The sequence below is a fragment of the Arvicanthis niloticus genome, chromosome 9 (genome assembly GCF_011762505.2).
Source record: "Arvicanthis niloticus isolate mArvNil1 chromosome 9, mArvNil1.pat.X, whole genome shotgun sequence".
Lineage (NCBI taxonomy): Eukaryota > Metazoa > Chordata > Mammalia > Rodentia > Muridae > Arvicanthis > Arvicanthis niloticus.
The window spans coordinates 83,588,177-83,608,840 of NC_047666.1; the positions used below are offsets into that span (position 1 = coordinate 83,588,177).

General features: G+C 43.2%; 1 protein-coding gene across 9 annotated transcripts in view; it reads left to right on the forward strand.

Moving 5' to 3' along the window:
* Positions 1-20,664, forward strand: part of Stk38l (serine/threonine kinase 38 like) — a 54,238-nt gene that overhangs the window by 28,026 nt on the left and 5,548 nt on the right. For 4 of the 9 annotated variants that reach the window (XM_076940852.1, XM_076940853.1, XM_076940851.1 and 1 more), the window contains 10 exons: positions 6,717-6,861; positions 8,085-8,172; positions 14,348-14,470; positions 14,849-14,932; positions 15,543-15,666; positions 17,276-17,430; positions 17,812-17,914; positions 18,074-18,135; positions 20,024-20,141; positions 20,343-20,466. In XM_076940852.1, coding sequence (XP_076796967.1) covers positions 6,728-6,861; positions 8,085-8,172; positions 14,348-14,470; positions 14,849-14,932; positions 15,543-15,666; positions 17,276-17,430; positions 17,812-17,914; positions 18,074-18,135; positions 20,024-20,141; positions 20,343-20,466 — 1,115 coding nt within the window. In that variant the 5' untranslated portion in view covers positions 6,717-6,727. Of the gene's footprint in view, positions 1-6,716; positions 6,862-8,084; positions 8,173-14,347; positions 14,471-14,848; positions 14,933-15,542; positions 15,667-17,275; positions 17,431-17,811; positions 17,915-18,073; positions 18,136-20,023; positions 20,142-20,342; positions 20,467-20,664 lie in introns of those variants that run through there. The other 5 variants (XM_034511638.2, XM_076940855.1, XM_034511637.2 and 2 more) reach the window with 3 other exon arrangements.

Genomic DNA, 20,664 nt, shown 5'->3' on the forward strand with positions numbered 1-20,664 from the left:
TATTTAGGTTTTAAGCTATACTCTTGACTATACTGAGTTTTAATTTTAGTCCTAATTTCTTGCTCCCATAAAGTATTACGTGTAGTTCATAATTGTTCAGGTATTCTGATCACCTTTGATTTCAGTTGAAAGGGCTACCCTACGCAGGCACGCAGGCATGCATACACGTGCACAAATTCATGCTCTCTCTGTGAATATGAATGACTGTTTGTGTGTGAGTGTGTATATGTGTGTTCATGTAGGTCAGTGTGTTCATGAGTGTGTGTGAGTGATAGTGAGTGTGTAGTCTATTCCTATTAGAAGTTCACTTTTAAGAACATGAACAGCAAGTGTCTCCAGACATGCAAGCTTTACTTATAGCCTGGCTGAGCAGCTTGTCTAGGCTGCTTCCCCAGCTGGCTCCTCCCCTCACCAGGATGTCACACCACCTCTCACCACTCAGCCCTTTCCCTGCTAGTTCACTCATTGGTGATTCTCACCTCACACCAGGCCCTCACTGTTGGCACAGTACCTGCATCTGGTCTGTCCAGGCTTTTTTGTAATACAGAGGACACAAAGGGAACAGGCTCCTCCTCAAATCTAGAACTTTCTTTTGTTTCTCTTCTCTCCACATTTCTCTTACCATAAATACTGCTTGAAGGTAGTTGAACTCAGGCTCTTGCTGCTCTAGTTTGTCACTTTAATGTAAGCCTTTGAGTCATAGGCAGGAAAGGCACTTAAAAAGACAATGGTAATTTGAGCCCCTAAAATAATGCAGTTTTGTAGTTACCTGTAAAATCCTGCTTTCCTAAAGGAAGTTTGAACTATGCTGAAGAACTCACTGGAGTTTCTTCAATAGTCATCCTCCTTATCTTTAGTTTTGTTCCATGAGATACTCTTGTCATAATTCTTTGGTTCATAGGACAAAATCCAGGTTTGCTGTGGTACAGGGCACTAGTTCTGTGCCATGGTGCAGGTTGATTCTTTCTCTCCATCTGCCTCACTGCCAGCATCTGAATGAACACTCTCCTCCACTACAAAGAGCATCCTGTATCCTTTTAAAGTCTATGTTTTGATTGGCTAGTAACATTGAACATTTGTATATTTTAAGCTTTTCATTTATTGTCTTTATTAAGGGCCTTGTTTACAGATTTAATGTTAAAAAGCTTCATATGACGTCTACATACATAATGTATTTTGAGTTTTTAAATATACAGTGTTGAATTTGAGCTGATTGGCTTTCTGGGTTCTCATATATGCCTATGAAAAGTGGCTGTGACTGGCACTCCTTCATTAGGAACCCAGCATCTGGGGCTGCAGTCTGAGGACCTGCAGCCTCAGGCATCAGTACCACAAGTCAGGATGGATTAAGAGACTTCACACTGCTGGACATTACAGGTAGCATTAAAGATACTGAGATGAAATTGACAGGCCAAATATCTGCTTTCTACCTTTGAAGTTTGCTGGTAACGGAGACACACTTCTATTTATAGATATGCATGTGTGCGTGAGTGTGTGCATGTGTGTCTGTGTGAATCCCACCAGCTCAACTAATGAATGCTGTACTTCACTGTTGGTAATCTTTCTCTAATGAATTGGGGGGTCACTTGTTTAAGTAAACAGGAAATTAAAGAACACGAGTGTTAGGTTTCTCAAGCTGGGAATTCTAGGCTTACAGATTATGTCCTTTCTTTTTTTCTGGGTAGAGAAAGAGCTTTCATAAAAGACAAAAGCCAGTGTTGCATCAGTTAAAGGTGCGGGCTTACAGCGTAACAACTGATTATCCAGATCACTCTTTGAGACTTTGAACACTTGTTAGTTTTCCTATAATTAAAAATGTAAAGACAGTCTGTGTCTGGTTTGAACAAAAGAGCTCTTCCTTGTTAAAGCTGATCACTGAGACAGACCGGGCCCCAGCCTTACTGCGCATACATCTTAGGAGGAAGATAAACCTTCCCTTTGAAGGCAAACACAGCACCAGGTGTTTACAGCTTTGAACCTATGAAATGACGATATATGGGGCATAGGCACGGACTGAACTTCACTATATTCACGTAGATTGTTTGCATAGCATGCAAAATCCCTACCTAGTGCTGCAGGCTTTGGGTACCGAGGTGATTGATAGCATTTGCTTTGACCTGGTTTTTCCATCAAGCCATATGAAGTTACAGGTATGTCCAACAAGAATGTTAAGAATATGCTAATGACAATTATAAAGTACCTAAAAATAGATTTTCATAGACAACTGTTTTGGGTTTTGGAGTAAAGTTTATTACATCATCTTCTGGGGGAGCAAAGAGGTCTTTGTCTGCTTATTCTGTATATAGATCCAGATTCACAATGTGTATCTCAGGACCTTGTTGGTCTATATTTTCAATGCAGCCATGCATCAGGGCTTGGGAATTGTTTTACTTTCCCTCACATGTTTTTGTGTAACACAAAAACATCTTCAAAGATTTTTACTCAACCATTTTCTTTTCTCCTCTGACTCACAGTCCTGCTCCCAAAGGAACTTTAGTGAGCTTTGAAAGTTAGTGTGTCATCTCCTCCAGCACTTGGCAGTATCTGGTGCCCCAGAGAGACAGGTATCCATCAGTCTTTGGCCATGTCCCTCCATCCTGAAGTTCACTGAATGTTTCCATTGAGTAACTTTTCTCTGGGCATCAATCTGGTTTCCTGACAGCAGCCTGTGCTAATTCAGATTTCTTTTTGCAAAGATGGAGTGCTTTGTGACAATATGCAGATCCTGTTCCTCCTTAGTTTCTTCTTGCTGTGTGAATCTGTGCACTGCTGGTTTTTTTGTTTGTTTGGTTTGTTTTGTTTTGTTTTTTGGGTTTTTTTTTTTTTTTTGTATACCAATCTTCTGTAAGCTTGGTTAGGATGGAGTAGCTTTGGAATTTGATTGGGGACTAGATCTCCCATGTTACCCAGCTAAGCAGGAGTACATTCTGCACCTCCTGGCTGCAGCCAGCCTGCTCCCTCCACGGCCCAGCCTCCTCCTCCTCCCTCTTGCCTTTCCCTTTTCCATCTTCCTTTCTGATTTATGCAGACATTACTTACAAGTCATGTAACTCTGTGATTCGTGTTACTTTGTGTTTCTTAAAGAGGCTTTATGAAAAGCTTGTTTCTTCTTAGCTTTGTGAAAGGCTTGTGTTGGCCTAGAGTAGTACAGTTTGCTCTTGCCTGGTTTCTCATTTGAGTGTTATCTTCTCAGCCACCTATCGTCTGGACATTTCCCTGTTTGTTTGCTTGTTGCCAAAAGAAGAGGCACAGAAAACATCCTGAGTCCTTAGGAATTGAACTTGGTTGGAATTTTTAAAGACCCTTGCCCCCAAAGTAGTGTTTATTAAGAAAAGTAACTGACACTTGCTTCCTTAAGCTCTGAAGGCCTGTGAGCCTGGATATCATGTGTCTTGAGGAAGCTCTCTAGGATACTCATGCAGATTGCATGCCTGTTGCCCTTGAGGGTGAGCACATGCTGATACAAGAAAGCTGGCAAGTCCTGCCCTAAGCAGCTTTCTCCCCTGTAATCTAGGTTTCTTAAATTTACTGGAAAGCTTTGATTCTGATCCATTCTTTCTCCTCCAAATCCTGACAGCAGACATGATTTGGGAGATGCTGGCTGTGTGACAGCTGTTTCTCTTTCTCTACTTTTGCCATTTCCACATCTGATCTCAAAACAGAATTTGAGCCCTGGGGTGCTGGGGCTTTATTTGATGTCCGTGGTCTGAGCTGCCATCAAAGACCATGCTGAGGTTCACATGTGCTGATAACAAAGGCCATATGGATGTTCGTGGTTTGTGCTGCCACCCGAAGCCATGTTGATCTCCATGGGTAGACTGCTACCATATTGGTGTCCATGGCCAGTGCTCCAGAGGCCATGTTGATTTCCATGGCCTCGGCTGCCACCGAGGGCCATGATAGCTTCTGTGGTCTCTGCTGTGGCAGAGGGCAGTGTTGATGTTTATGGTCTGCACTGCCACCAGAGACCATGATGAGATCTGTGGTCCGTGCTGATGCCAGAGGCCATGTGGATGTTTGTGGTCCATGCCATCACCAGGAATGGTAAGAGTCAATGGTCCATTGTCTCGCTGACTGTAAAGAGCAGGAAAGCTACTTTTGCAGTGGAATCTATGCCTGTAGATTCACAGTCAAGAAAGAATCATAGAAGGCTTCTGTGACAATGTCTACCCCTCCTTCAAAAAAGAAAAAGAAAAGTAACAGTCCAGACATGAAACTGTTGAAGAGAACTCTTAAAAGTTGTGATAGAACTCTTTAAAGTTGTGATAGGGATGCTGACATGTAGCATTTCATAATTGATGGCTTCTGACAGGGCTCTGGGTAGGGAAGGACTCAGTTTTCTTTAAGGAGCTGGACAATGGGAGTTTGCCATTCTCCAGTGACAATACAAATTAGACTTGTGGGTTTTTTGTGGGGGGGATCACAGGGTGAGAGTAGATCTGGGAGGACTGAGAAGTAAGTAAGACTGGGCTGCTTTATGTGAAATTCTCTGATAATTAATAAAATTATTATGTTGGAAAAAATGGTTCTGTGTAGCGTTTAGTTAAAGCATTAAAGTTCTTACAGGTCTGTGGCCATGACAGTTGTTGAGGTACTCCTCTTCCTCTTCTTTCTCCTCCTCCTCCTCCTCCTCCTCCTCCTCCTCCTCCTCCTCCTCCTCCTCCTCCTCCTCCTCCTCCTCATCTTTTAAAGGAATACTATTATTAGATCATGCAGCAGTTTATCTTTAAATGAAGGTATGTGCAGTGCTTACACAAGTACCTTAACTTGGTATGAGCAACCCTGACTTTCCATGGATTTCCTGTGCATTAACTTCACATGGCCTCAGAAAGGCCTGGGAAATCAGCAGAGTACACGTTGCAGTTGCCTCTGGGGAAAGATGGCTAGGGTCAGACATCATGATCTCAAGGGTCAGAGAACCTTCTTCCTTTCCAACTCTTTCATCTCTTCCTGATGTTCTCACTTAGAAAGTGATCTCCATCATTCCTAACTGTCTGCTCTGTGTCAGGTACGATGTGATGAATGTTCAAAGGGAGGTTGGGGAGACAGTGCCTAGAGAAGTTCTCATTTAGGGCAATGTGATATGTTTGGCAGTGATACACACCAGTGTGTGAGATGTGCAGATTCAGAGGCTACCCACCAGGAATGAGCAATGTCTTGTCATAGAGAAGGTTAGGGACAAGCTAGAGCCACAAGGATCAGAAGATTCCTGCACATTTCTGTGGTTTAAGGGAAGTCATGTAAGGGATTGTCAGCACGAGGGAAGCCATGGGTAATGCTCACAAGCAAGTTGGCGTTTAGCCCTGACTCCCATTGCTGTATGAGCTTCCCCATGCTCTAGTTTTGTGTTCTAAGGATGAGGTGAGAGCTGCTGTTTTTAAGTCCTTCATTAGTGAATAAGACAGTTATCCTGAGATGCTCGTCCCTGGTGTCTACCAGCTACACTTTAGCTAATTTGATATGGTATGTGCAGAAGTCTACTTAAGGATTTAAACAAGGGCTGGAGTCATCCTCTCATTACAGTTAACCCAGTCACAGAAGAACAGCTTTGTACTGGGTTTGTAATATAGTACACTGTTTGCTTAAGTTCATGAGACAAGGGAAATGAGTTTGCCACAGTTCAATAACACATTTCCAATCTGTGCCTGTTGAACAGGGGCTCTTTGTTTCTTCCCTGTCCCTGGCCTCCAGCTTTGCTAAGGTCTGCAGGCAGAGCCCCATGTCTTCATGTGGTGGGTGGTGGAAGGTTTGTGGGCAATGGGAACTTGGAATGTTCACCTGGCAAGCTCTTTCTGTTGCCCAGCATGGTCTGTTAGGACCCTCTTCTAGGCATTAAAACTCTCCTAAGGTATGAGCTGCTCTTGTCTTTTGGCTTATCAAAGCCTACAGTAAGCAGATGTTTCAGAAACAGTACCTCAGTGTCCTATAGAGCTGTCCCTGTGAAATGTCTGTTTTGCCAAACTCCTTGCCTTCCTAAGGATGGAAATGGTCTTCATATGAGTGGTTCCTAAAAGTTGGCACTTGCATGTCTCTGAGTGGACATCTACTATCTAGGCATTAAAGCTTCATTTGAAGATGAAATGTGCCTGAGAATCTGGAAAATTATGCTACATCTATGCTGTCCCAGTAACAATTCAGAATGCTAAGATCATTCATGACTATCTCTAAAACTTAGATCTGCACACACATATGCCTGCATGAATGTTTGATAAGGCAGGCCAAGTTTCACAGGATTTATGCAGCAGAGACTGTGCTTACCATCGAAACCACGTTCTATCTTAAGATATATTTATTGGGGATGTAACTATTGGCAAAATCTTATAAAGTTTGAAAAATGGTCAATTAAAACAGCAAAATGGATTAATACTTCCTTGTTTTGAGCACTGCCACATATGGCCTTTTGTGAGCTAGTGTGTCTGTTAATATGTAGACTGCCACTAATACATCTTTCTATAATTAATTTCTAGTTTTACCAGGACAGAATTAATTTCTTTGGCTTTGGGACCAGTGCATCTTTTGGGGTTGCTCATTGCTTGTGTGAGCCACCACACCTGGCACGCACCTGTTTAGTATTAGTTTTGAATTATTTATAATAAGAAACCCGGGTGGTTAACTAATAGTAGAATTATTCTTAATAGAAGTTAAACATTTTAAAATTTTGATAAAACAGGAATTTTTTTAAACTGCTAAAGAATTTGATTTTAATGTCATTTCAGTTCCAGTTACTATGGCAATGACAGCAGGGGCAACAACTACCTTTCCTATGAGCAACCATACCCGGGAAAGAGTAACTGTGGCCAAGCTCACACTGGAGAATTTTTACAGCAACCTAATTTTACAGCACGAAGAGAGAGAAACCAGGTACAGTAAAGGCTAACACTTTAGTAGTCTTCTGTGAGTAGATTGGAGTCTTACCCTTTGTGTTAATTTTTTCACACCGACAGGACACCTGGCTGCTTGTTTCATTTCCTGGGTTTTCTGAGCCTTGTGCACATGTGCACACGTGTCACTTATGTTTCAAACAGATCTTTCCAGCTGTGGCATTGCAGCATGTCCTTACCAAGATGCATTAGAAATTACTAAGGCATAGCATTGGTGATGCTGCACTGTGTTAGTGAGAAAATAGGAAGAAAGAATTGCATGCCATTTTGCCTCAGTGGAACTTGAAGTGTGGTGAGGGAGTGGTGTACACAAAAGCTACAGGTAGGAGTGGGGAGTGGCAGTGAGGGACCACAAAGAGCACTCACTTTGACTAGGGCAGTGACCCTGGAGCAGGGTCTAAAGGAAGAGCAGAGTTCACACATGTAAGAAGGAGCAGGAGATACAGAGGAGGACATGTCAGGTGCTGGGTATCCTGAGCTGTAGCTGTCGGCCTTGTGGCAGTGTCGCAGGCCAAGCTGCCTCAGACTTTCTGTGATCCTCCTGCCTTTGCCTCTGCTTCTCAAGCGCTGGGGTGGATAGGTGGCGAGGCTGGTCCATATCACTCTGGTAGTTGAAATCTTCCATCTTTGACATGTCGGTCTTCTGGCATAATGCAAAAATAATTGGATGAATTGTCCAGATACATGGTAGGGAAACTGACACAATAGACATGAAGTGCTCCTCACTGAACAGTGAGTGGCGAAGTGTGCTTGCTCCACAGTCCTCGATACCATCTGCAGCCCCAGCCTAACTAACTTCATGTTAAAGAAAAAACCAGATAGCTGAACTTGGCTGTTCCTAGAAAAGCAAATGTTATGATCGATGGTTATTTCTACACGTATGTGACTTTTCAGTTTCCCAGCAATTTTAATAAGTACATACACTTGCCTCCAGAGTCTTTGTTGAGTTGGGGAAGTTGAGCTTAAGACTCATACCAGGTCATCTCGTCCTGGGTGATAAAGCAGTGAAGCCTTGATCAGCACGGAATGCTGAATCCTAGTATCTAAGAAAGAATACTGATCATAGTAAAGAGTTGAATCTTGGTCCAGTTTGAAAGATTTTTTTGGCATAGCATGCCCAGTGCTTGGCTTGGATAAATAACTTATATCTTAAATGGAAATAGAAACATGTTTTAAAAGTCTAATTATTTTTTCTTTGGAAAGGCAGAAGAAGTTAGAAGTGGCTATGGAAGAAGAAGGATTGGCAGATGAGGAGGTAATGGAACCAACTGTACTAAACGGAAGTGTCCCAGTGAGTTCCCTTATCGATGTCAGCTAATGCGTGGGTTGACTGTGGTCAGCTTCTCCATCTGAACGGCTTCTTAATGTGCTGCTTTCATGGGTACCTTAGGAGGGAATGGCCTTTGCCCTCAAGAACATATATTTGCTGAACACCATCCACAGCATTATGAGTACATGGGACAGGGTCCACCCATGCTACTCTGGATGAGCAGGACAAGGTCAGGCAGTGGTCCTTATGCTGCTCAGGTTTTTGCACTCTGAAAACAAGTCTGGCGTACCATCCTTCCTGCATCTGATGGTTTTAGTTAGATGGTGTGCCCTGCTCCCTGAAGTCTAGGGTGTTTGAATGCTTGCTTCCCAGTTGGTGGTGCCATTTGGGAAGGCCCTGGAGATGAGGTCTTGCTGAGGAAGTTTGTTTCTGGAGGTGGGATGTGAGAGTTCAAAGACTCAGCATTTCAAGTTTGCTCTTTGCTTCTTGCTGTGGCTCAAACTGTCCTCTGCTTCCTGCCTCCTGCCAGACCTTTCCCATCATCATGGACTGACCCCTGGAGCTGAAAGTCCTATTGCATGCTCTCACAAGTTGCCTTGGCTGTGGTGTCTGTCACAGTGGAAAGGTAGCCAAGGACTGCAGTGCAGGCTCCTTACCAGTGATTGTTTCTCTCTAGCCTTAGCTCCTGGCACCCCATCCAACCCTGACCAATACTGAGTTGCTGTGATTTTCCCTGCTTATTTATGGCCCCTTTCACATGCTATTTCTGCCATTTGAAACTTTCTCTTCCGAACTCCAATTATTCTTCAAGGAGCTTAGGTCTCACTTCACTGGGAAATCCTAATTGCTCAGCTACTTGTCCTACATTCTACATGAACAGTGTTTCTGTCCTTGTGATAACCTTTAAATAAGGGACATCTTCCCAGAGACTAGAAGCTGTGTGTGTCTCTGTCAGTGTCACATCCCAGAACAGTCTGGGATGAATATTCTGGTAGTAAGTCAACAGTGGCTCCCTTGCTTTCAAGGACTGTATGAGAGGGAAGGAGGGATTATTATTATCATGTGCTTTGTCAGGGGACACTCACGCATGACACTTGTATGCATCATGGGGCTGCTAGCATAGCTCAGGACAGAGTGCCTGCACAGCCCTGGCTTGAGTCCCAGCCGCCCTGACCCGCTAAGTCAAAACTATATAAACGTTGCAGAATATAGCAAACTCTCAAAATACACAGACTTTCCCAATACAGGGGCTCAGAAAAGACTAATGGTACTTGTAGCAACTGACTTGAATCTTTCTTGATGGGAAGAAGTTACTTTTTTTTTTTTTTTTTTTTTTTTTTTTTTGGTTTTTCGAGACAGGGTTTCTCTGTGTAGCCCTGGCTGTCCTGAAACTCACTCTGTAGACCAGGCTGGCCTCGAACTCAGAAACCCGCCTGCCTCTGCCTCCCAAGTGCTGGGATTAAAGGCGTGCACTACCATGGCCCGGCTAAGAAGTTACTTCTTAAACAGCACTGTATACAGCAATAGTGACTGCATGCTGAAAGTGGCGAGGGCAGCTGAATGCGTGGAAAGCCAGCTTTAGGGAAGTTACTAAAAAGAGCTTTATTTTCCAGATGAGAATAAATTATAACCTAGGCTCACTGACCGTTCAGTGATCGGAAAGGAGCTTGGACTGAAGACACTGACCAAGTGAGCTAACCTGCCCTGCAGCTAGCTGCCTTAGCTCTGTGCCATCCTTATAGCTGGCCTCTCAGAAAGGCTAGGGAAGGCATATACTTAAAGTTACTGTTTATATAAAATTAATACATATCTTAAAACCCCATCTTTTCTTGTTAACTTTTATTGTGAGGCAGTGATTTAAGGGGTTCATCCTAGCTCATAAAGAAAGGGTGCACATCTTTCCTTATTTGTCTCATTAATATTAAAACTTTTTTTCTAGCTAGTAATAATCGTGCAGATATAGAAGTTGTGTGTGTGTGTGTGTGTGTGTGTGTGTGTGTGTGTGTGTGTGTGTGTTGTTTGGGTTGTCCTGGAACTCACTGCAGACCAGGCTAGCTTTCAAACTCAGAAATCCACCTGCTTCTGCCTCCTGAGTGCTGGGATTAAAGGTGCCACCAGCCACTACCTGGTCTGATAGAAATGTTAAACACAGGATCTTGAGGTCTCAGGTGCCCATGCTGAGCACAGTGGAGACTCCACACACTGAAAGACAGCCTGCACTATACAGCAGGCCTGTGTCTCATGGGAAAAAGGAAAGGAAAGAAAAAGGAGAAGGAAGAAATGGTTTTTTTTGATGTTTGTTCCTCACGCTGTATGTTAATGAAGACCTGCCCATTTGTCAGATACCAAGAGCTCAGGATCAGCCATGTCAGGTGGCAGATTACAGAAGAGTGTCTCTTCGTTAGCCCACGGAGGCCAGGTTCCTGTTGTGCAAGAAGATCTGGAAGCCTGGACTTTTGTATAAATTGGCCTGCCTTTAAAAATATTGCCAAGTGATGTGAGGGTTACTTGGGAATCAGGAATTCTGGGAAGGCCTGGCTGTGTGGTGCCCCCTGGTGGGCATTAGTGATTTTTCTTTAATTGTAAAATAGCTTGTAGAAAATGTCAACTCATTTGCTTCTGAAAGTCAACAGCTCATACTGTCTGTCTTTAAACTGTCTGTCTTTAAATCTCATTTTTTTCTGTAAAGATACTTTTGTCTGTGATTATTGTTAGTCCCAGTGCTAAGGCCCTGAAGATGTGTACAAAACAACAAATTCTCTCAACCCCAGTGTTGAAACTATCAGTATAAGGGATTGGAATTTCTCGTTTCTTAAAAACAAAACAAAACAAGACTTTAAGATTTCTTAGGCAGTGTGGATATGGAGTGCATGTGGCACCAAGAAGACAGCCTGGGGAGTCGGCCCTCAGCAGTGCTGTCTGCCGTGTGCTGTCTACTGTTCACCTCCTTGTTGACCTGGAACTCACTAAGTAGACTTGGCTGCTTGGCCAGCTGCCTCAGAGACCCACCTGTTTGTGCCTCCCTAGTGCTGAGCTTGTACGTGCTCTGTCACACCTGGCATTTTTACTTAGACTGTGGGTATTAAACTAAGTAAGATCCTCGTGTCTTTGAGGTAAGCACTTTACCGACTGAGCTACCTTCAAGTGTAGATTTTTAATGAAAACTAATACCCTTAATTCATTCTATAATAGAAAATGGTCTGTGAAATAATTTACGAGTGAGCAGTGAGACAGTTAAGTTGTGACCATTTATAACAAACAGTGGCCAAGACGAAGTTGTTAGTGGAACCCTTTACTATCTCAGAACTTACCTTGTCATCTTGCCGATTGAGACTCTCATCCATTTGAAAAGGGAATAGAGTCTGTAATCTTGGCACTAGGGAGGGAGAGACAAAAGAATTTTCAGCTACAGAATGAGACGGATTTAAAACACGGGGAGAATATATATTAATTAACAAGAGTCATCAAAAATGGATGTTTATTAATGGAAAACCAAAATAAGTGATTTAAGCTGCACAAAAGAGCCTGAAACAGCAGGAGGGCAGGGTCACACAGACACCGTGGCTTTTAGTACACATTCTGAGCAGAGGCAGCAAGTGCTTTTCATGCTTTAAAAATCAGATGTTGCTTCACATACCCCTGTACTGACTGAAGGGCTAAAGTCATTGCGTAGGTTTTCCTGAGGCCAGTGTTCTATTAGGAATGGTGTGATGCACACTGTGCTTCCCCTTTTGTTGTTGAAGGGCTATGCTTTGGTAGATGGAAACGGTGGTGTTTGCCCTATCGGATACTCAGTGTCTAATTTTTGTTGTTTTGGGTTTTGGTAGACTCTTATGTAGATTGTGAGCACATTTTATGAAACTGCACAGTCATGTCTGTTCTGTTCAGATGAGCAGGTTTCTGTAGCTAAACGTAACTGTGCTATTAAAAGGGAATTATTATTATTATTATTATTATTATTATTATTATTATTTTTTTGGTTTTTCGAGACAGGGTTTCTCTGTGTAGTCCTGGCTGTCCTGGAACTCACTCTGTAGACCAGGCTGGCCTTCAACTCAGAAATCCGCCTGCGTCTGCCTCCCAAGTGCTGGGATTAAAGGCGTGTGCCACCACCACCGGCAAAAGGGAAAAATTTAAACCATCTTTCAAATTCTTATGTTCATCTATCACATGTAATTAATTTAAAACAAGCTCTTGTATAACCATAACCATGAGGGACACAATAGTAGAGTGCCGCCAAGTAGCTTCTAGAGAGAAGTCCAGTTCAGGAACTTAAAGCACCTCCTTGTCAGAACTGCCATCCCCAAGCTTGGAACAGCTGGTGGTGGGTTCCTGTAAGAGAAGAAACATGGGCTGCACTGTGCTGTGAGGTCCGTCTTCGCCTTTATGATGATACAGATGTGATTTCAGCTGTATTTTAAACCATTTACTATTTCCCCAACTCCAGGATAAGTGCAGTTTCCTTTCTAAACTAGCATGTAACTGCTAGATACGGGTAGTTTTGATAAAGCAGTGTTTGCTATATCTTTATTTCCTTTATTGTGCTGTTCCTACCCAGACATACACACACACACCACCTAAATTAAATTGTGGGCTAGAGAGATGGCTCAGCAGTTAAGCACACTGGCTGCTCCTGCAGAGGGCTCGGGTTCTATTCATAACACTTACATAGCAGCTTACAACCATTTGTAACTTGACATTGCAACAAACATTCATTTAGGCAGAATACCCACGTGCATAAAATAAATTTAAAATAAAAAGTTTAATGTACCTTCATTGAGCTGTGGGAATTCCTGACATTTCTTGCTTGCCGCTCCCTCTGTTACAAGTATTAGAATTTTGTTTTGATGATACCCAGACTTCTAATTAGACATCTAGCTAGATATCTAAAGTTAGACAGAGAGGAGCAGGACAGGGAGTGGCTCAGCTGTGAGCTGCATTGGGAGCCATGTGTCTGAGCTGACAGCACTGCTGTGATTTGTCACCTGAGCTCAGTCTGTGAGAGGCTGATGGGGTTACTGTACTTGAGTTGGAGTTGGATACCTTCAGTGACTTTCTTATTCCACTATGTGCTGCCTCTCTCAGGAATTATCTCTGTGTCATGAGCTTGAATTTTATTAGATACAAGGTCAGTGAGGTTAGAACACGAAAATGAATGACTTCCAAATTCAGCCTTCAGGTGTTTAAAAATGTTGCTAATTAATAGTTCTTATTTTGTTATCTTTGTCAAATCATTATTGCTGTGGGGGTTCTGACTTGTTGGAGGGTTTAGGGGGTTTGTTTGTTTTGTTGGTTTTGGTTTGTTTTTGACCTGGAAATTACAGAGATACACCTGACTCTCCTCCTGAGTGCTGGGATTGAAGGTGCGTGCCACCATGCCCAATTACTTTGCAATTTTATGTCTTTAGAAAGTTGTATGAAGTTTTAAGTAGTTTGCTGAAGTTTATGCAAGAATCAGTTTTACTCTAAGTTAATCTCCATGGAAATGCTGCTGCTTTGTGACTTTTGAGTCGCAGGTTTTAGTAGCTGTGGTGGCACCTGGAAAGTAGAGTTGGAGATTTCCTGACAAAGTAAAAATGAGTGACAGAAGAATCAGAGCCTGGTGCTGTAATCTCAGCACTCATCAGCTGGGAGAGAGGCAAGCCTGAGCTACGTAGTGAGATCTGTTTTAACAATAGGTAGATAAGCCCATGTCACAGTAAGTACACACGGCAGAGTAGTCCTCGTTTGTGTTTTCTAAGACTTATTTTTGTGAGCTCAGTCACCACTCAAAAGGCAATGATTTACATTTAGAGTAAAACTGCTGAAGACACTCTAGTCCGTAAAGTCTACTTCTAAGGGTACAGACTTGACAGTTGTTTAAAGAATGATTTCTTAAGACTTCTAAATTCTTCCCTTGCTTAATAAATACTTGCTTTAGGCAAATAGATTATTGACAAGCATATAATAATTAAGATATATCTCTTTGTTTATTTGTTTAAAGATATGTGTGTGTGGGTATGGATTTGTGCGTGAGAGTGCAATGCTTGAAGGAGCCAGAGAGCACTGCGGGGGAGTGTGGATGCTGGAAGCTGAGCTTGTGTGCTCTGCAAGAGCACCACAGATCTTAGCCTCTGAACCACCCCAGCCACCAACATTACACATGCCTTTGAAACAGCCTGCTTTAAAGTCATCTTTTAAAATTCTTCTTTAATAGAAAAAGTTACGTCGATCGCAGCATGCTCGTAAAGAAACAGAGTTCTTACGCCTCAAGAGGACCAGACTTGGCCTGGATGACTTTGAGTCTCTGAAGGTTATAGGAAGAGGAGCTTTTGGAGAGGTGAGCTGCTTTGTTCACGTCACCACTGTTGAAAGTATATGCTGTAAGATATGTAGTTCCTAGGCTCTGAGGTCATAAGGCAGTTAGTAAGAGTGCTTGCCTAGTGTCCACAAAGCCCTGCATCTGACTCAGCGCTGTATAACGGCATACCTCTCTCTACTCCCAGCACTTGGGAGATGGAGGCAGGAGGATCAGAAGTTGAAGCTCATCCTCAACTACATAATAAGCTCAAGGCTAGCTGGGGATACACGAGACCCTGCCTCCCATAAATATTTGTGTGTGTATAGATGTGATTTCTTTGATATTATCACTGGTAAATTCCAGGGTTCAGCAAAGGACGCTCCTTCCACTGTTTCAGCATTTATGTTTGTGCTCTAGGTGCGGCTGGTCCAGAAGAAAGACACGGGGCACATCTATGCCATGAAGATCCTAAGGAAAGCTGACATGCTTGAGAAAGAGCAGGTGTGTCCCACCACGTATGCAGCACCAAGGGCCTCCTGTGACGAGGGCTCAGAGTAGTGTTTATATTGAGAAAGCTAAAAAGAAATCCAGTGTGCTAAGTAATTACTAAATTTGACAGTCTGTTTTAGTGTTTTCAATTCTTAGATTTAAATTTCAATATTTTCAGCTTTATAATCTCTGTGTTAGTTTGCTCAGTTGCTATTAGAGAACGACACAGGGTGGAGGCTCTAAGCACAGAAGCCCTTGCCTAGTCGTGGTTCCATTCAAGATCAAAAAGTTCCCATAGGTTTTAGTTTCTAATGATTGCTTTCTTCTTTGCTGACTGCAAGAAGGGCAGGCACAGGAGCATTCCTGATGCCTTATCCTAGAAGAACAGTAGTCCTGTCACATAGCAAACAAGAATCTGCTGCCTTTACAGAATTACAAATTCATTCACCCTTGAGGCTTAAAGAGATAAGCTAAAACAAACTGCTCCGTGGTTTTACATATTTAATGAGAACATGAACACCCATATATTTCAGTACTTTATAAAACTACAGATTTCCTGCATGACCATTAGGCATGGATAATTGGAAGAGATCTATTATCTTTTCAAAATATATTCATCTAGGTGGCTCATATCCGAGCAGAAAGAGACATTTTGGTGGAAGCAGATGGAGCCTGGGTGGTGAAGATGTTCTACAGTTTTCAGGACAAGCGGAATCTCTATCTCATCATGGAATTTCTTCCTGGAGGTAAATGGTGGCAGGCAGACTTGTGCTCATCTGCATAGCAGTAAGTCCATCTGCATATATGATGCAGCAACAGTGCCAGCTAGTTTAGTATGAGTCTTATTAGTTTATACGTGACCATTGCATTTCAGTATTTACTTTCAGAATAATGGCAGGTGATTTGGTCACAAATCATGTGATTTTGAAGGACTATTAAGCTAACATGTTAAATACTGTCATTCTGTGTTCATGGTAGCCCACTGTAGAGTTAAGTACAGTAAGCCTGTATACAGAACAGAAAGACAGGATGCTGGTTTCTATCTGGTTTCTAGACATGCTTGTTCACTCTTCATGTTTCTGAACTGTAGCTCTGCTCCTGATAACTCTCAATGCACCCCATTCCACCATGGCATGCACTTTGCAGGGTGTTTGTAGGTATTGGGCCAGTCATAGTCTATACATACAAAGAAGTATAGAAGACCATTGTCTTTAAGCTGGGTGTGTGGTACTACATGCCCATAATACCAGTACTAGGATGCCAAGCACAATTACTAAAATTCATAAAAAATGGATCCGAGAGTGAGGCTTCAGGGTTCCTTGTCTCACTCCAGTGAAGGTTAAAGCTATAGGTACCTATGAGAGAACATCGCAGAGGCAGCTTTGTCAAGGAGGATGTTGGAAAAGTGAGTAAGTGGGCTGGGGGCAGGAGGATGAGATGTTCAAGGTCATTTTTACCTGCTTTGTGAGTTCTAAGCCAGCCTAGGCTACCAAGGCCCTAGCTCAAAAACAAACCACAGGAGTAGTCTCTTGTTGTGAACCGCACTAGCTCCACTTTTGGGCGGCCAAAATATGTTGAGGCCTAAGCTCAAGTCCCTGTTCAGGCGCCAGAAATGTCGAGACCTAGGCTGCCCCACTTTGGGCGGCCTAAAATGTCGTGGCCCAAGCGAAATGTTGAGGCCCGGGCTGCCCCGCGTTTGGCGGCCACTGTATCCCGGTCCAAGCTGCTGCTCCGGTCCGTGGGTCGGGGTTCAGCAAGAGAGAGAGAGTGAGGCCGGACTCGAAGAATGGAGACCAGACAGAGTGTGTTTCAATCCCGTTTATTCTTCAGTCTCTCTTCTCTCTCCAAGTCCCAAGTCCTAAGTTCCTAGTCCCTAGTGCCTCCAACTTCCAAGTTACTTCTTCCAAGTTCTCTTCCAAGTGCCTGCTACCTAATGCCTAATTCCTACTCCAAGTTGTACTTCAAGTTGTACTCTCTGAAGTGTCTGCTTCTCTCCCTATAGTCTGATTCTCTGCTGTCTGCCTCTGCCTTTTATATGTCTCACTTCTAAGCCACGCCTCTAAGTCACACCTTTAATCATGCCCTTAGGTCTTGTCTCTAACTCTGATCTCTACACTTCTAAATTACACACCTTTAATCTCACACTCCTTTAATCTCACACACTTTTAATCTCACACACCCAAGGTATCTAAACCAAGATTATCGGAGTGTGCTCAGCTGTTGTAGGCTATTGTAATCCAAGTCTCATGTCAGGCTATATGGCTCAAGATGGCTGCAAAGCTGATAGCTGCTTTCTGCTAAAAGTCGGCCCCCAACAGTCTCTGTTTTCATAAGTTGGTACTTTGTCTTTCTCAGGTGACATGATGACGTTGCTGATGAAGAAGGACACCTTAACAGAAGAGGAGACACAGTTCTACATCTCAGAGACTGTTTTGGCGATAGATGCAATTCACCAGCTGGGCTTCATCCACAGGGACATCAAGCCAGACAACCTTTTACTGGATGCCAAGGCATGTGAGGAGCAGAGTGAGCGAGTCCTGGGCTTTGGCTGTTCCATGAAGTGCCACCATGAAGTGCCACCAGTGTCCTTCCTGGCTGCAGATGGCAGCTGTGGTTTAGGTTCTTAGGGGTTAATGAAGTTTTTTCCTAGAAAATACAGAAAGTGACCTCTGGAATAACATCGTGGAGAAATAGTTTTAAAAACTCCCTGTTTTCTCTTTGTTTAAAAAAAAAATCCTCAAACAAGCATAATCTCGCATTTCAGTTGAATGTGGTGTTCTAAGTTAGGATTTTTGTAATAACTGCATTAAAAGTTTATAAGTTTTTTTGTTTGTTTGTTTGTTTGTTTTGAAAGTTAACATAATTTGACTGACTAGAGTTTGTTGTTTTAGGGACATGTAAAATTATCTGATTTTGGTTTGTGCACCGGGTTAAAGAAGGCTCACAGGACTGAATTCTACAGAAACCTCACACACAACCCTCCAAGTGACTTCTGTAAGCTTCCATTTTTTCTTTGATTGAAACTTTGTGGTTTTGAAACTTTGGTTCTGTGAGGAAGGGAGGCTCTCTCCTCCCCATCCTGAGCTGCCCAAGTTTTAGATGTAGCTGTGGTCAGTTCCCCCTCTGGTTACACTTGTGTCTTGTTGAAATTAGCGTTTCAGAACATGAACTCGAAGCGGAAAGCAGAGACATGGAAGAAGAACAGGAGACAGTTGGTGAGTCGGCCACTTTCCTAAGAGTGCTGTACCCTGGCCCACAGGAAACAGTGTGTCTTCACTTCAGTACACTGACTGCTGCAGGCTGAGTGGTGTGGGTCCTGCTTGACTCCAGGACCTAGGGTCACTGGAGGCCAATGGGACGTAACTCCAGACCGCACTGTAGCTACATGTGGTTAACTCAGTTTGGGCCTCTTCTGAGATGGGTTGGGGTTTTCTTGGAATCTCTCTCTGAGTTAGCAGCCTTAGAAGCAAACTTACAGAAGAGCAGTAGAGCCTAGCAAATGTTTCCCAAGGAGAAAGTCTTGTGGAGCTGCAGCTGCCCCAGCACTGGCCACCTCTTTCAGATCCTAAGTCTCTGTTACCAGGTCCTCTTGGTAAGAGCTGCAAGCGTGATTCTTATCCTGGTGTTTGTGATCCAGCGGGTTTAACTCAAACCTTCCTTTTACTCCTGTCTGTTTCCACTGTGGCCCTTCCCGTTACTTCCTGTAGAGAGCCACAGACGACCATCTCTGCTTCTGTAGCCAGTGTTCTCCTGGCCCTGCTGGTGCATTTAACTCTTCTTCCTACAGCCACCAGTCTTACAGCTAACCAAGGGACAGGAAGCTGGGCAGTGGAACAGTTGTTAGTAGGCAAGCCAGACTCTCAGTGTTGAAGTTCAGGGCTATTTCTCACCCTATGCTATTTCCCTCTGGGTTTTGGTGAATACAACAACTGCTTCCTTTCTCTTTGCATTTCTATAGTTAACCAGGATATGAACATTTACGATTAGGAAAGTGGCTTTGACTCGTTTTCCTAGTTTCTAATATAATACCCAACATATGCAGACACCTTTGTCAGTATTTGTTTAGTTCAAGTAAACAATGAAGAAGCTTTTGATTTCCCATTCCCCTGGGACACGCTAGACTGAAAAGTAGCCGCAGCCTGCGCCTCCAGCACAGTTAAATAACCACTGCTGAGCTTGTTCTCCAGGTAGTGACAACCTTCATATCCTAATAAACCTTCAGAGATTTAGACGTGTGCTTAGCTGCCATTAAGGCGAAAAACACTCTATTTTTAAATATGTTTTTTTAAATCAGATTTTACATTTGAGAAGAATATTACAGACTTACTATTTTTAAAGAGGAAGAAGTGAATACTGTTTAAAAACATGATGCTCACCTATAATCCCAGGAGACTGAGGCAGGAATTTCCTGAGTTTTGAGCCATAGCAGAGTTTTTTCTCTAATAGTGTTCCTATTCCTCTGTTGTCTGGGACTCGTCACCAAGGGAGAAGCATAGAACAATTCATTCATGTTTGGAGCAGGAAATTCCTTCAGCCCACCACCTGTCAGCCTTGTGGTTCCCCAGGTCCTTGAAATGACAATCTGCTGTCCCAGGTGTCCACTGATTCCTGGGTTGGTACCCCTCCTTGAGAGCTGCTGTCTTTAAGAAGTCATTTTTAGAATTTGATGTGGGTCAAGAAGGAGCATTCAGACAGCTCCTGCTGAGATGCCTGGAACTAAGTTACAGGGAAGGTGCCTCTAGCTTGCAGAGCCTGCTCTTTTCTTGTTTTATCGTCACGTGGAGCTGTTGTAAGTTCTCTTACCTGGATCTTTGGTAAGCAGAGCTGGGATTCAGAGAGCCCAAAAGCACATGAGTAGTGAGCAGGGAAGTCAGCCTCAATGGACTCAGTCTTTTCTTTCCTTTTGAAGTGGACTCAGGACCTCTCCTGTGTTGTATGCACAGTTCCTGACTCAGCCTCTGTCAGTCAGCTTTGCGTGTAACACACAGTCACCTGTAACTGAAAACTTGTCTCCTATGTCTAATGCTTCCTCCTGTAGTAAGCCATACTCAGATGCTTTACAAGCGGTTCAGAATGCCAGTTTGACATGCTGCTTCTTTGTAGGCGTATTCCACGGTTGGAACACCAGACTACATTGCTCCAGAAGTATTCATGCAGACAGGCTACAACAAACTGTGTGACTGGTGGTCCTTGGGAGTAATTATGTATGAGATGCTGATAGGTAGGTTCTGTCTGTGTGATGATACACATCTCTTACTACCGTGGTTTGAGCACAGGGACTTCATTAGTAATTTTATAGTAAGTTGATGCCTGCGGTATTGTTTTAGAGCACTCAGGGCTGTTTCGTTTCTGGTGGCACATATTGTAGGTCTACTTGAATTGATCACAAAAACTGATAAATTGTTGATTCTCTGATGCCCAGGTTTTCCACCTTTCTGTTCCGAGACACCTCAAGAAACGTACAGAAAAGTTATGAGCTGGAAGGAGACGCTGGCATTTCCTCCAGAAGTGCCTGTCTCTGAGAAAGCCAAGGACTTGATTCTCAGGTCAGTGGCTCTTAAAACTTGACAAAGGCATGAGTGGTCAGTGTCTCTGAGGCAGGGAAGGTCTTGGGAGGAAAAACACCACTGATTCAATTAGTCAAGGAGGTCAGTATAAGGGAAGGTTTTACAAAATTCAAACTTAAAAAAGATTGTATTTATTTTTATGTGTAAGTGTGTGGGTACCACTTGCCCATGGAGGCT